The 17482-nt window shown below is 41.7% G+C and overlaps 1 protein-coding gene across 1 annotated transcript in view; it reads right to left on the bottom strand.

Moving 5' to 3' along the window:
- Positions 1–17482, bottom strand: part of LOC148039475 (uncharacterized) — an 80781-nt gene that overhangs the window by 17103 nt on the left and 46196 nt on the right. The window contains exons 5-6 of the mRNA XM_087691058.1: positions 1394–1618; positions 686–778 (exon numbers count right to left, since the gene is read on the bottom strand). Of these exons, the coding sequence (XP_087547184.1) occupies positions 686–778; positions 1394–1618 (318 nt within the window). The remainder of the gene's footprint in view (positions 1–685; positions 779–1393; positions 1619–17482) is intronic.

The following is a 17482-nucleotide window of genomic DNA, read 5'->3' as shown; positions in this document are numbered from 1 at the left end:
CCAGGTCTATCTCTAGTTGGCAGTGCTCTAGTGCAAGTGAAATATTTGAGTTTCCACATGCATGTGTCTTCGGCGGAATTAAGGTATGGTTACTGATCAGTTGCTTTTGGCCTTTCAGGACTCCACAGCAGTTGCACCTTCCATCTACACGATAGTCAGAAGGGCAACCTCATTCAGCCTACAGTTTGGAAGGGCAGTATTATTTGTTCAACAGGTTCCGGGGCCTACAAGGGTGCCATTCTACCCACCTTCACAAGGTTCTAGAGCATGGATGTCTTTGGAGCACTCAGTGGCTACCTAAAAGATGCATCGGTTACATCTAGTAGATCAGTGACTTTGATGATGGAAGAAGCTACAAAAGTTCGCGAAGCTGGGATGTTAACACCCCAAGTACATGTCTTTTAGACCACACTTGGATGTTGGTATCTTAGTTTCTCTCTTTTTTGGGGAGATGACACCAGGAACAGCAGGGAAGGGGTTTTTCCTGGTTTGCCAATGCACTAAGCAAGGATGTACAGCCAAACACCATCAAAGAAAACGTGCTGAAAAACTAAACAAGCATCAGTTTATTGCCAAAACACTTGTTCATCCCAAAGGTTGCTACGAAAGCAATCTGAAAAAACAAAGCACGTTACAACAGCTACATTTGCATATTGTAACAGCCATGGATGCAATGTCAAGTTACCTTTAACTGTACAGGATCAGATATCCCAACCAATCGCTGAATAAAGGTATTCATGGCCTCAAGTGCATCTTCTCCTGCACTGGTCGTCAATTCCTGGTTTAAAGAGTCATACCCTCAATTCAATCAACTTCAGAAATTAAGCCAATCGGACAGTTTCTCCACTATTACACTTCACTAACAAAGACAAACTAGCAGCCAAAATAGGAAAGGCATACAACAGGAGGACATGCAAACTAAGCAAAACCTTTCAAGAATAGTCCGAGTGAAACTCCATATATCAGACCATTTTCAGCATCAGTTTTAACCAAACACTTGTTTGAAAGTTAGATACAATATCCTTTTATGGAAGTATTTTATACTGCTATGTACTATCAAGTAACATAAATGGAAAAATACAGCAGCAGATACTTACCACTTAACAGTTCAACCCATAACTAAAGACCAAAACCATAAAACACCTGCCAATTTTCATTAGGTTAGAAATTCTAGTGATGGTCACTGTTTCTGAGAGCATGTATAGCCTCCCATGTAAAGTAATGGGATTTGGTAACTGTTCCAGTATCCAGATTCCACCATTCTTTGACAAGCAATTCTTGATCATACTGGCTTTGACTACAATTATCAACACAACAACTGCAAGGAAAGCAAGCAAGTGGCAGGTGCTTTACACTAGACAAACAGAAAGTAAGGAGCTAAATAAACTATCACCTGTAAATTCTGCGGTTCAAGGGACTTCAAATAATCGAGAAGCTCATTTCCACCGTTTGCAATTTTCATGTTTCGATCTAACTGCTCTTGGAGTTGAATAACCTCATTCTCTAGCAGCTCTATGTACTTAGATGCTTCCATTGACTCGGGACCAGTTTCATTGTGCCATCTGATTACTTCCCCACTTACTTTCTTTTGAACACCAGGTGCATAATGAGGATCAGCCTAAAAGTAGCCACACAAAGCACAGTAAACATGTAAGTTACACCACTGCTCATGCAACACATCCACCTTGACCCAATTTATCTACAATGGACAGCCAGCAGAAGTTGATATTGAAAACATTACAAGCTCAGTGGCCAATATTGAGCTATAAATGAACAAACCACACAACACACCAACATATACTCCATCTTCAGTGCCAGCTAATCTAATGAGATGGTAGACTAGAGAGAGAGAATTTTACTTTTCTCAATCTGCAAAATATCACCCTATATCAACATTTTGAGGACAACATTGATGACTTGTTTAAATATTGAGGAACGTTTGAAAAGAAACTTTAGTAAAGGACAAAATGGACCTCAAACTCAAGGAGTTAATGGATGCACTTAAATCCCTTGATGATACAGTGGATACTATTCTAAAAACACCCATGATGCTTGTGACAGATTGTCTTGCCCCAACTGTGAAGGCAGCCATTTTAGATATGTATGTTTAATAAATTTATTTGAATGCCCTTGTATCCTAAGCTAAATAGACTGAACACAACCAACACAATGACCATATGAGGAAGGTCCTGCTAAAAAGAACCTTAGCACCTAAGATTCCTGGAAGGTAGCTTTGCTGGTGCCATCAAATTATAGCAACAAGCATTCACTCGGGAGAATCGTTAAATTTTCAATATCTAAATTACCATTGTTCTTCACTTGTGCTAACCTACAAAAACAAAACCAACATACATGCAAAACATTTCATTTCGTTTCATGAAGCCCAGTCGCAAATGACAAAAATTATTAGCATTTTCTTTTATATTTAAAAAAAACATGTGGGCTGCTTATCTTTTACAACTCGTGTTTTTTCCACACCCTCCTTGTGCACCTAATCGCCTCCTCCTCCATCTCTTCCTACACAATTTCTTCATGAAATGAGGTCGCAAAGAAAAAAAAGTTATTTCAAGGTTTTCTTTTACTAAAACAAGGTGCAAGCCGTTTTTCTTTTACAATCTGCATGTTTTCCATGGCCTCCTCCAGGCTTGCCCCATCACCTCTTCCCCCTCCATCTCTTCCTACTCCACCTCTTCCTCATCCTCCACCACCTATTGAGAAACCCAATCATTAAGTGCACTTTTTACCTTGATTCCCTTTTGGTTTCACACTTACATCCTGGGTCCTCATATTCTGGGGCACTACCCGAGACTGTCCAACCCCTATAATTAGGGCACACACTTCATTCATTACACATCCTTCATATCACACTCTCTTCATCGAACACACTCTTCTTGCCTTCATTCCTCAGCCTCTCCACTTCATTCTCCCAGTCATTCCTCAGCCTCTTTGCTTCTACCTACACCCCAACACAGAGGACATTGCAGTTCATGGAGGATTCTATGATGCTGCCTGCTGTTGGTGCCCAATTTTCTCTACAACAGACTGCATTTACATGGCAGATCTGACCACCCAGCTGCCATTCCACCCCTGACTGACTGGCGACCCTCTTCTCCATGTTGGCGACCTCTGTTTTGTTGCTGGAGACCATTCAGCTGGCAGATTTGCATTCTGCTGTCCCAGCTGCTTCCCAGTATCACATGTGGCTCCTACAGGCAATTTACACCCTACGCAAATCTGTGTTTTGCTCTACTAGACCCTGCTGCAGCTATATAAGCAACCATAGCTGGTGATCGGGGTGTGGAGGGTAATCTTTCAAGAGGAGCCTCCTATTACATTACAACTAGCCCCACTTAGACAGCATGCAGCTGGTGATGATGTAGTGGCTCAAGATCCACCTATTGTGTGGGATCACGATGATGGATAGAGAGGACATGATGTACAACCCCCTAGCCAGTCTTGAGACACTCTACGAGAGCCCTACATCCTAGCAAGCTTTTCTATTGTTTCACCCCTAGCAGTACATAGTTACTTCTGGTGATCATCTTCTCCACTCCCACAGCCCCTGAGGACTCTGTTTCGCTCCCTCTATAGCTGACTCTCCTTCCTTCTACAACATCTATTTCAATATCCTACTCCCCAGAGGACTACATTTCGCTCGCTTCACAATGTAAATTGTCTACAGGTGTTGTTGCATGATCAGCCACAATAGTGCAATCATCGCAGACCTTTGCTCCATTGTATCAACATGATTCAATGTTCATCATTCTTCCCTCTTCTTCTTCTATGTTTTTGAGTTTCTTTGTCACAATGTTTGCCGTACACTCTTGTGTTTCTCCTTGCAAACACTACCGATTCTTTATATGGTATCAGAGCAAAGGTGCTCAAAGAGCTAAAGTTCCTCGTCATCAGTGAAGATGAATGTTGTGGAATCAACAACACTCATATTCCCTCCTATTTCCGCTACGACATGAGAAGGAAATGTCATGAGGACATGTATTTTTGAAACCTCACTTAACATGTGGATTAATTTTTAATCACATGATTAAGTAAATGTTACACATGTCAGGTGCAACTAGGGTTAGAGTAAATTTACGAGCCCCGGACCCGAGAAAATCACGAGATGTCAAAGGAAAAAGTGCATTTTTCCGGTTTGCATGGACATTTTTGCCAAGTGGCAGCCTTCTAAACCCATATTTTAGCATTATCCAACCATTAAATTAATTTTTAAAATTAAATGATTCTAAAAATCAATTTCGGCCCTTTTAACCCTTCCCAAAATTAAATGTACCCATCCACAATTAAATTAGCTAGGCCATTTGCAACCTGGAGTGGTCCCCAATCTCTATTGACCCTCAAACTGGCATTCATTAATTAACTAATGCTAGGCCCTAATAGTGTCACAATACTCAGCTGGTCTATCTTCTAGTTGGAAGCCAAGTCTGCCTTAGCATCCTAGACGAGAAGATATATGTCTCAAAGCCCCCTAGTTCTCTTTTGTAGAGGAAGGAGGACCATGTTTACAGCTTATAAAAGGCCCTCTATGGCTTGAAGTCTAAGACTTGTTTCCAAAGGATCAATGAGCAAAAAAAGACTTTGTGAGTCTATGAAAAGGATTTATTAGCATTGATTCCTACCTTAAGTGCCTGGAAGCACTATTTGTTTTGGGAACTCCTTTTATCCTAAAAGCAAATGAGATGGACCAACTTCTTGTCCCAATTTCATTTTCACATAGCTCATGTACCTACTGGTAAGCAAAATCCTGTGGCAGATGCTCTCTCAAGGAGGCCACAAGTTGGCGGTGACAACTTTCATTACCATCTCTTGGTGAGGAGGAGTCTCTTTCACAAACAGGTTCTTTGCAAGTTCCGGAGGCTACTCAGTCTTCTCGCAGCAGGAGGAGTCTCTTCGAATTCCTCGATGGTACAGGCAGCTTATGCAGGATTCAAGTGTTACTCACTTTCCTGCTACTCCTTCATGTCCACACAAATCAGTCTGATTACAGGCCCAACGGGATGGTTCGCTGTGTGAACTATGCTCTTATGTCTCAGATTCTTCAAGATTCTAAGCCTTCTACTGTTGACGAGACTCTTGCATAGGATGTTTGGAGATAGGCTTCCTTAAGACCATAGTTTCCAATCGAGATCCAAGGATGACAAGTCTCTTTCAAAAAGGACTGTTTGAGAATGTGGGGACTAAGCTTAATTTTTCCTTGGCATATCATCCCCAGACAGATGGACAAAGTGAAATAGTTAACTACACAATACTGGATCTACTTAAATGTGAAATAGTTAACTCCACAATACATGCTAAGCGACTACAAGAAAGTGCCCAGACTAACAGGAAATACATGGAAAATTGCCCAAATCTGATGTACACAGCCTGTGCACATCTAAGGGATGACCAAATCTCCAACACCTCCTTTCAAATCATGGACGTGGCATGAGGCTAAGGGATCTAGAGTGTTGTCGAAGAACGGCTTGACGAAGCACCTTCGTAAAAACAAATCTGCTAGATTATCTTGTGTCTTGCAATATATACCACATCCACAGTCTCATCCAAGATCTTCTCGAATGAAATGGTACATTGCATCTTGCAAATTCTTTTCTGATGTTGAAACACATGCGAGATTGTTCGATCCATCAATGCTCCATCCATGGAATCCTTAACAAGATGGGACTATTGCCAAAGACTTCAAACAACAATAGGCCAGCCTCATGACTTTCACAAGTACATACAATCTTCGAATAGATATGATGATTGCAGACCCTCTCTTCAGTGGACGATAGCTACTATAACTGTTGTTGATGGCCTCCTCAAGTAGATGTTCCACCATCAGAAACACGCAGTCCTCATGGTGTGTTGCAGCTATCTTCTTCTTCCTCCCTCCTGTTCTCTGCCTCACCAAACTTCATGACTCGGCAGAGCCCTCTTTAGAAAGTTGCCACCTTTTGAATATCCCCATCATGTGCTTCGAAAGCAGCATGGTCTAATTTCATTAAGCTCGCTACCACCAACTACATAGCATGATGACCCTACCTCCACAAACTGGTAAAGTCTTGTTGGCCTCTGTTCACTTAACCAAAGGCTATCCAAAAAGAGAAGCCACTATGGCACTCTTGGAATAGTTGCGTTCAACCTCCTCATGCCGACTTTCAGACAATTCTTTGAGCCAGCTGCTTCCCATAATCAAGAGATCTCCAATGATAATAAATGGAACAAAACAAAAAACACAAAGCTTGCAATTCCTCCTCAAATCCAATAGGCTCCCCTCTGTAGTAGCAAGCAGCTTCTCTCTCCACATAGTTTGCTGCTCTCTTCTCTCATCAAACAGGTCGCCCCCTCGAATTAGAAACTCCCTCTCCAAAGCTCTCCATCCTCGAGCCTACAGATCATGTGGGCATAGTGTGTTAGACTGCATGGCATGGATCCCTAGTGCATTATCTTCAAAGCATGAAATGCAGTTGAGCACTTGGTTCATCTAAAAGTATGGCATGATTTATTAGGAGCACCGAGGGTCATGCAAGACTCCTTCCGCCGTGAGGATGGGAACTTTTAGTGGCTCCATAAACTAAATACCATGAACCCTAGACTAACATGAACAAAATAAAGACCCAAGCACATGCTATCATCAAGGACTAAAATGACCATGAATAATCGCATCCTACCATCATAAACTATCACATGCTACAATCATGAACCATGATGAGCTAAGCATCTTTGCCCCTCCAATCGTCTTCAAGGACTTATGTGAAGAATGCTTGTGAGGGCGTTGCGTCATAGTGGTCAACATGTGTCTCTATTAGGCGTTGAGGAGAGAAATCTGGTGCCTCAAAAACACGTACCTCATCAATGGCAACATCGAGCTCCATGGTTCTCAATGCTAATGATTAACCTTGTCATCACGAACTAACATGCTACCTACAAAGTGCATATAAATCACCATAGGCATCCCAACAGAAACGAAGATGATTGGTGTGAAGTGTGTCTTTATTTAAGACCAACTACTAGGCTTGAACAAGCATAAGACGAGCTTGTTGTTGCCAAGGGATTTGCTCAGAGGGCAGTATTCGATTATTCCAAGACTTTTGCACCTACAACTTAGATGTCTACTACAATTTGAGCTATTCTGGCTCTTGTATTCCATCCCTGACTGGTTTATCTTCTAGTTGGATGCCAAGTCTGCCTTGGCATCCTAGACGAGGAGATTTATGTCTTAAAGCCTCCTGTTTTCTTTTGCAAGGTAATGAGGACCATGTTTACAGCTCATACAACTCTTGCTTCTTCCACAAGCCTTGGCTCATGGTAGTGGAAACTCTTCCCACAGACATGACATCCATTCCCTCATCCCATCGGTGGTGACAACTTTCATAACTGTTCGTGGGGGAGAGTGTGGACCATTCCTCTATTAACAGATCAGCAATCCTCTTCTTTTTGTTTCCTTTTGAGGGCCTATTACGATAACGCTTTCAAGGCATGTCCTCACACATAGCCATGCACATGCAAGCATTTAGATATGTATACACACACACACATTTGTTTTCTTTTGTCAATGCCAATAGCACATCACACAAGTGCACAACATGATCGTTTCACACGTAAATCACCCCACAAACATCGCAACAGAAGGGAAGATGATTGGTGTGAAGTGGATCTTTAAGACAAAAATTTGATGGCTCGATGAACAATCATAAGGCTAGGCTTGTTGTTGCCTAGGGATTTGCTAAGAGGGTAGGGTTGGATTATTCTAAGATTTTCGCACCCACAACTCGGGTGTCTACTACGATTCGAGCTATCTTGGCTCTTGCATCCCATTCATCAGGAACTAACAACCATGAATCATCGCATGCTACCATCATAAACTATCACATGCTACAATCATGAACCATGATGAGCTAAAGATCTTTTCCCCTCCAATCATCTTGCAACACGGACTTATGTGAAGAATACTTGTGAGGGCGTTGCGTCATGGTGGTCAACCTGTGTCTCCATTAGGCGTTAAGGAGAGAAATGTGGTGCCTCAAACATGTGCCTCATCGGTGTGGCAACATCGAGCTCCATGGTTCTCAATGCTAAATGATAAACCTTGGCATCATCACGAACTAACATGCTACTTACAAAGTGCATATAAATCACCATGAGCATCCGAACAAAAACGAAGATGATTGGTGTGAAGTGGGTCTTTAAGACCAACTACTAGGCTTGAACAGGCATAAGACTAGGCTTGTTGTTGCCAAGGGATTTGCTCAAAGGGCAGTGTTGGATTATCCTGAGACTTTTGCACCTACAACTCGGATGTCTACTACGATTCGAGCTATCCTGGCTCTTGCATCCCATCCCCGGCTGGTCTATCTTCTAGTTGGATGCCAAGGCAGCTTCTAGTTGGATGCCAAGTCTGCCTTGGCATCCTAGAGGAGAAGATTTATGTCTCAAAGCCTCCTATTTTCTTTTGCATGGTAATAAGGACCATGTTTACAGCTTATACAACTCTTGCTTCTTCCACAAGCCTTCGCTCGTGGTAGTGGGAACTCTTCCCACAAACATGGTATCCATTCCCTCACCCCATAAGCGGTGGAACTTTCATAACCGTTCGTGGGGAGTGTGGACCAATCCTCTATTACCAGCTCGGCAATCCTCTTCTTTTTGTTCCTTTTGAGGGCCTATTAGGATAACGCTTTCAAGGCATATCCTCACACATAGCCATGCACATGCAAGCATTCACACACACACACACACACACACACATTTGTTTCCTTTTGTCAATGCTACTAGCACTTATCACACAAGTGCACAACATGATCGTTTCACATGTAAATCACCACAAACATCCCAACGGAAGGGAAGATGATTGGTGTAAAGTGGATCTTTAAGACCAAAAACTAATGGCTCCTTGAACAAGCATAAGGCTAGGCTTGTTGTTGCCTAGGGATTTGCTCAGAGGAGGGTAGGGTTGGATTATTCCAAGACTTTCGCACCAACAACTCAGATGTCTACTACGATTCAAGCTATCTTGGCTCTTGCATCCCATCCTCAGTTGGTCTATCTTCTAGTAGAAGCCAGGCTTGCCTTAGCATCCTAGACGAGGAGATATATGTCTCGAAGCCCCCTGATTCTCTTTTGCAGGGGAAGGAGGACCATGTTTACAGCTTATAAAAGGCCCTCTATGGCTTGAAGGCTAAGACTTGTTTCTAGAGAATCAATGAGCAAGAAAAGACTTTGGGAGTCTATGAAAAGGAGTTATTAGCAGCATCAATTCATGCCTTGAGTGCCTGGAAGCACTATTTGTTTTGGGAACTCCTTTTATCCTAAGAACGGACCATCAAAGTTTGAGATATTTTATGACTCAAACCAAGAGTGAAAAGCAAATGAGATTCCTAGCTTTACACCTTTACTCTCAAAGCATACACATGCACATCTAACGGGAGTATACCCTAACACCACAGTGACAAGACTACACCCTGACACCAATTTAGCAAGAGTATACTCAACTAAAGTATATCATAAATTAAAGCTAGTGAGAATATACCTTGACAATCCGTGCATGTGAAGTGAGACTAAATATGTATGTACAAAGATGGCGAAGAGCTCTGAGGTGTATGTGCATGTGTGAAGTGTAAAGTGCCTACAAGGAGTATGTACAATGGCACTACAATGTCATAGTAGACTAATTCCCACAGATTGAAGTTGAGACAACTCCAAGTTTCGAGCACAGTAGCAGAGTGAACCGTGCTTCATTGAGTCCTTTAGTGAATATATCTACAGTCATCTAATCACTTGGACAATGTTCAATCATGATCGTGTCTTTCTTTACTTCATATAGAACATAATGATAATGCACTACAATATGTTTAGACTTATTATGTTGAACATAGCCTTAGCAAGACTAATAGCACTTAGGTTATCACATCGAAGTGGTGTGCGCTGGAGAGAGGAGGATGGCCAATATCTAATAGAACTTGTCAAAGCCATACTAACTCTCGAGCGCTAAAGATGCAACTACATATTCAGCCTCTATTAGTGGAAATAACAACACAACGTTGTTTCTTGCTAGTCCAAGAAACAAGACAATCATTGATAAAGAAACAATTTCCACTTGTAGAACACATAGATAAGTGAGAGCTTGCCCAATTTGCATCTGTATAATCCAAAAGTTAAAGTGAATGTAGAGAATCAGAGTTTTGTTAGCGCCGATAAACCAACCCAAAATCTTAAGTGCCTTTCAAATACTTCAACACGTGTTTAGCTGCAGTCCAATGTTTAAGACATGGAGAACTAAGATATTGTCCAAGAAAATTTGCAGCAAAAAGAATGTCAGGGCGAGAACTTAAGCTAATAAATCGAAGACATCCAACAAGATTAGCATAAGGTTGATGTAATGCTAATTGTCCATCATTCTGCAGAAAGTGAGAGTTTTTGGTAGAGCTCACAAGACAAGGAGTACTAGCAAGATGTGTAGAACCCAAACCAAACTTCTGAATAATATCTTCAATGAACTTTGTTTGACGAAGTAATAAAACACCCTTTTCTCGATATAGCATTGAATCTGAATACCAAGACATGAGTGTATGTCTCCAAGATCGATCATTTCAAACGCAGAAGATAAAACCTTTTTTACTTGTTGAAGGAAGTTGAGATTGTTAAAAACAAGTATGGTATCATCCCATATAGAGCAAGAATAATAAAACTATCATTGCAGCTTGACATATAAGTTAGGATGATCTAAAGAACAAGAGATAAAACCTTGTTTTGTAAGAAGGAGATCAATCTTTGGATACCAAGCTCGTGAAGATTGTTTGAGACCATAGAGTGCCCGATGAAGTATGCAAGCAAGATTTTCCTTATGTTTGACTGCAAATCCCTCTAGTTGCTCCATGTATATCTCTTCCTTTAAATCACCATTAAGAAAAGCAGTTCTCAGATCCATTTGGTGAACCTCCAAATCAAACTCAATAGCAAAAACTAACAAGACCAGAATACTGGTAATATGAACAACATGTGAGAAAGTTTCTTGATAATCAACTCCTGCAATTTGTGAGAAACCTTTGGCAACTAGACTTGCTTTGAATTAGTCAAATGTTCCATCTGCTTTTGTTTTAGTCTTATAAACCCACTTGCATTTTATAGCAGTACGTCCAGGTGGTAACTCTGTTAGAACCCATTTACCCTTAGAGAGAAGAGATTCATACTCAACTTCCTGTAAAAATTACACGGCACAGCGAACAGAATCTGAGAAAGAGATAGAGATAGAGAGTACACAACAGATAAGAGGAAAATTAGAAAATTTATTTAACTCCAAACAACTGATACAGAGATGGCTCTGTCCACCCGTGCAATTCCATAGTGAAGCTTAGATGGCAATCTACACAGAAGATAGGTGAAGAGCTTAAGGCTAGCTGGAACAACTCTGATTGGGTGAAGGGTTTTAGCTTTTATAGCCCGTGAAGACGATTAGGTCGGCATGACTGACCTACCATATGAGCCTCCACTAGTCGGCCAGGGAATATTCCCTTTACCGTTGGGCCTGGGGCGCTACCCCCGAACCCGCGCCAGGAGGGCCGCTGGTCCCCCCTGGGACCCCCCAGCCAAGGGCTGCTTCCGCGGCCCCCGGACCCCAAAATAGGGGCCCCTATTAACTCCCTTACCCCGCAACTCGATGCAATGTGCCTCGAGTTGCTACCAGCTTGACTACTCGGTCCAACCCAAAGATTAGACCCACAATGGTCACCTTTTTGCCATCCGGTCACATAGACCTCATCTAATATACAAGTCAAGACTCAACCAATGTCCGAGCTCACATTTGGCTTCTCCTCATAATGGGGGCCTTACAACTTTGAGCACCATGGATCATTGGTGGCACCTGATGAGGGTGGGGCTTTGAGCATATCTAACACTTCCATGGTCTCTTGCCATTGTTCCTTTTTGTGGGGATGACATGGCATCACTATAAGAGACAAGGTCTTCACAAATATCAAGAGCATTCTCAATAATATCACCATCATAAACATGACAAGTACCATGATCATTATCAATTGGAAGATCAACATAAAGATCAACGCCAAGGTCATCATCAGCAATAATAGATATAGGTTGTGAATCCTGATTCGAAGAGTCAATATTATCCCGTGAAGGAGGTTCATCATCATATACAAAAGAAAAAGAAGTGTGTACTGCCCATAAGTTGCTCATTGAAAATAGCATCACGACTTATGATTACCTTCTTGGAAGATGGATCATAAAACTTGTATCCCTTAGAAAAAGTTGAATATCCAATGAAAATAACTTTTAAACCAAGAGGATCAAATTTTCTGCAAGTCTCTTTGGATACATGAATATAAGCAATATATCCAAAAGTTCAAAAATATGAAACAGGAAGAGTTTCACCTTTCCAAGTAGTAATCGGTATTTTACCAAAAGGAGCACTTGTAGAAAGATGATTTTGCACAAATACTGCAGTTAAGAGGAGATTGCTTCAACCCAAAAACAGCAAGATAAGCCAGAATGAATGAGCATACATCGCATGGTATTAAGAATAGTCATGTTTTCACGTTCAGCAATATTATTCTGTTGAGAGGAAACCATATATTCATGATGAATACCTTGATTATTACAATAATCATCAAAATCATTTGAAATGTATTCTTCACCATTATCATTGCGAAGTTTCTTGATGTGACGACCAGTATATGAAGTTCTGCAGCTTTTTGATATTGCTTAAAAGATAACAAAGCATCTGATTTATGTCATCAATAAAAGCCATGAAATATCGATATTGAAATTTTAATGGAGAAAAGGGTCCAAAAATATCAGTGTGAATAAGATCAAGCAAAACTCTAGAATGAGTTGTGGTGGAAATGAAAAAGGGTTTACCCATATGAGGATGAGCTTTGAATTCCATACCTTGAACAAGGTCATGCCAATAAAGATTGACCATCTTAGAAAAATCAAAGTGAACAAAGGATGATGCCATATTTTGTTGTTAAGATTGTCAAGAGCTGTAACAACATTTGCAACATCTTCATTTAAAGATAACTCAAAAAGATTACCATTTCGAGGAGCAACAGCTATCGTTTGGCCATCTTTCTCAATCGACACTTGGTATGGTCAAAACCGACAAAGAGACCAAGATCCACAAGTTTTGTAATTGAAAGAAGATTCCTTTGAAGATCTGAGACATGTAAAACTCCACGCAAAATTCTTGTTGAAGAAAGAGTACCGAGATATAAATCACTTATACCTTTGACTTGGCAAGTTGTTTCATCAGCAAGATAAACCAATTTCTTGACAGGAATAGAATGATAATTATGCAACCATTGGCATTGATATGTCATGTTTCCTGTAACACTAGAAACAATAATAAAAAGAGATCCATCACGAACATGAAGTATCCTTTTAGGAGAGAGAAAATAACTCACACAATTTGCTTCTTCAGTAATGTTGTCATGTGTAGTAGCATATGCTCTATTATAATCTAAATCAAAACGCCTCTTGAAGCATAGATGGGTTGGATGATCACTCTTTTTGCAGTAGTCACAAGGAGAATAATCTCTAGATAAACGTGGTTGTTTATTTGTAATACCATGGCCCAGGCAATCATATATAGCATGACCATTTTTATTGCAATAAGAACAATGTCTGTTAGGAAACTTGAGACGAGAGAAGTTACCACCACGACGACTCCTACGTGTAGAGCGTGGAAAGGGACACCTTTGAGCAAGTAAGGCTTTGGCTGATTTGTTTTGACTATGTGTCCTCTTATGAGATCATGATTGTTTCTTGGTTTGTGTGTCGTCATTCATGTCGTTATGAATATTCAATCAAAGATATACAAGCTTGATCAAAATTAATCCCATCTTTGTTAGATAATATGGTAACAATATTATCATAAGCAAGAACCTTTACAGTATCAAGAAGTTGTTTTACCAATTGCTTTCATGGAATACCATCACCGACAGCAACAAGCTGATTGATAATGTTCTTGAATGATTCGATATGTGTTGTCATAGAAGTTCCGATATTGTATTGTGAAGCTGACTACGAAGATAAAATAACACCGCCCCACGATATGGCACACCCCCTTCCCCCCTCCTTCCCAACAACCCCGCTCCATCCAACCCCAAAAGACCCTACTCCCCCACCACAACATGGCACGTCATCCCCCCTCAAAAAACCTTTTTCCACATTGATCAAATTTGCTACACTCATAATCCACTTCTCGATTTTGTCCCAAAGAACTTTTAGTTCAACACTCTTAATCCACTTCTTAGTCTTGACCGAAAGTACTTTTTAGCTTCAATGATGTAAGGGAAAACCCTTTGAGACGAAGATGTGTAGGAGGAAAATTCAAGTTGTGGAGGGTTGCTACCATTAAGCCCCTAATGTTGGATAATGGAAAGTATTTGTGTGCACAGACGTATGCCCTTAATGTTCTCCCATGCCTGTTCTTTGCTCTGGTTGTGGTGGCTCCCATGGACCAATCGCCAATCTCCTCTGCTAGGTGACAATCCAAAAGACTCGTGATTCAGCAAGAGGCCAAGAATCAGGTTTCGGTGGACTCGATGGTTCGCAATTTGGACCGAGCAAGTCTCATTAATGTAGCTTGGTCGTTGGTCATGAGGAGGGGTAATAAAAGACAGAACTCAGAAGATTTTTAGCCCAAGTCATCTAACTCTTCTCTGTCAAAGGACAGGACACTGGCTGTCATTGCCGATGTGAGGAGCAATCTCCTTGAATTCTCTGACCATGACAGAAATATAGTAAAGTTGGGTATTCGGGTTGCTGAAGAGATGCCAGCTTTAATATGGTTCAGCATTGAGGAAAATATCAATGCCATTTCTACAACCTACCCGGACCTTGATCCTGTGGCAGTACGCAATGTTGTTGCTGCCCTTTTGTTGGGATATAAAGGCCGGTAACCTCCGTGTATAGTACACGCACATTGTACATGTGAACGCACCCTTTACGTGCCCCAAGTATAAATACATTTTATTCTTTGTGTACCAACACATTGTTGGTACACTCTTATCATCTCGTACTTTCACTCTACTCACACTCTCTCAAGCCATCACACTCATTGGTTCACTCCTGCTCAAGCTGCGTCCCTATCACTTCCAACAATTGGTATCAGAGCATCAGGTCCCACGCGCTTCCCAAGATTGACAAGTCTGGCCTGACTTGACAAGATTAGCTGACAAGAGCTAGGCGCAGCCGTCAAGTCGACGTGAAGGACCAAGCGAGACCAGGATCAGTCAAGGTGCTGAGCGTGTGGCGACGAGTAGGCAATAGTCGCAGCGTGGAACAGGCAGGCGACCTTCAGCAGGCAAGCGACAGGCAGAGTCGACTGGTAGCAGACGTGCAAACAGGTCGTCGGGAACGTGGAACAACCAAGCGGCAACTACTCTCGCGTGTACCAACCAGGCGGCATTGGGCAGCGGGCGTGGACCAAGCGCATGTTACTGCGCGCGGTGAAGACGTGAGGCTATTGACGTGTTTGGCAAGGAGACGGCGTGTCGCGAAGGAGGGGGCCATCATGGAGAACTGTTGCAGGGCGTGAGACACGCGCATGGAACGGACCCCAACCGGCTGTCAGTAACACGACGGTCAACGGACCCCCTGTCTGTTTTTTTTTAATCAAAAATTTTTCCTTCAATCTCTTCAATTACCACTTGCCTTGGCGGGTGTTCCCACACCACAGGCACAGTTTCAAAATCTGTGCAAATCAGGCCAGAGAATTTGGGGCTTTTCCTAAATTTGATCCCATCTAGGCCTTACAATAAATTCTGAGTCAAAAATTGCAGACATTGTGGGAGGTGACCCAAATTAATTTGGGGATTTTACCAAATTTGTCGGATTTTCACTCTTCTAGGCAAAATTTCCTGACATTGGATCCCAAAAATTTGGGGCTTTTCATGTATTGACAAAGCTTTACTCAGTTAGGTCAGATTGGCTGACTTTCATGCAATTTTGGACTTCAAATTTTGGGGATTTGCAAAGAATTTGGTAAATTTTTGCATCTTTTGCCTGTTTGTTGGCTAGTTCATGTACAAACAACAGAAATTTACTTCTGGTTGAGAAAGAACAACAGTGCATTTTGCTGGTACAGCTGTGTTTTTTGCATATTGGTGCATTTACTATTGTGTTCATGATAAAATGGCTGCAACTTCTTCCAGTTCAGACATCAAGAGTTTGATGGACATCAAACGGTTCGATGGTCATGGCTTTGACCTTTGGAAAGACCGTATGTAGGGCATTTTGTTCCTAAAGGATTGTGAGGATGCTTTGCAGGAAGATAAACCCGCACTAATGTCTGATGCAGATTGGGCCAGAGTGAATAAAAAGACTGTGGCTTACATAAAGATGGGTATCACTGATGACATTTTGACAGACATTAAGGGTTTAGACACAGGTTATGCAATATGGGAGAAGCTGAAAACTACTTATGAGATCACCACACCTGTTAATCAAGTGCATTTAATGCGCAAGTTGGTGAATACAGCCGGTTATTTTTGAGCCAAATGATGATGGACACCAAATAGAAGCACAAGGAGGTCATGGACAGCAAGATAGGCTTGCTGATTATGAAAATGCAAGTGCTGGAAATGAAGATGAAGGTGCTGTACAGCATGAACAGCATGCTGAAAATGGTTTACCGCAGCAAATGAATGCTGAAAATAATATACCTCCAGATGTAGACCCAATTCCTGAAAATGTTGATCATTGGGTATGCAAATCTACACGTGTAAGAAGGCAACCACGTAGGTTTGACCCCTCCTTGCATTATGTGATGCTTACAGATGAGGGTGAGCCTCTTACATACAAAGAGGCCAAGTCATGTGAGTTCAGCAGTAAGTGGGAGCTAACTATACAGGAAGAGATTAAATCTCTATATGCAAATGATACTTGGGATCTTGTGTCATTGCCAAAGGAAAGGAAGCCACTTCCAAACAAATGGGTGTACAAAGTCAAGACAGTTGATGGGAAACCCAAATACAAGGCAAGGCTAGTAGCCAAAGGTTATGCACAAAAGGAATTGGAAGCGATAGGGACGCAGCTTGAGCAGGAGTGAACCAATGAGTGTGACGACTTGAGAGAGTGTGAGCAGAGTGAAAGTACGAGACGATAATGTGAGAGGTGAGAGGATCGAGGTGCACCTGAGAGTGCAGTAGACAGTGTGAGAGTGTGTTCGACAGAGTGAAGCACGACATCCAAAAAGAATAGTCTGAAAGAGTGTGTAATGAAAGTACAAAGTACAACCCTTAAACCTTAGGGTTGTAGGGTGTGTTCACACCCGAACACGGTAAGTGCCCGTAAGTGTGTAACATAAGCACATAAGCACATACGAAAATAAAACTATAAGTCTGGGGGAAAAACCTCTCCTACCGAGAGTAAAAAGTGCCCCAATGTCCTATTGATCACCGACACTCCCATATGAGCGTAGGCGTAAACGAGGCGTGAGTCAAATACCCAACAAACCCCCCTGGAGTGAAGA

This window comes from Lygodium microphyllum, chromosome 2 (assembly GCF_053477565.2).
Source record: "Lygodium microphyllum isolate KBCC chromosome 2, Lygodium_microphyllum_v1.1.10, whole genome shotgun sequence".
NCBI lineage: Eukaryota > Viridiplantae > Streptophyta > Polypodiopsida > Schizaeales > Lygodiaceae > Lygodium > Lygodium microphyllum.
This window is presented reverse-complemented; position numbering and strand designations above follow the sequence as displayed.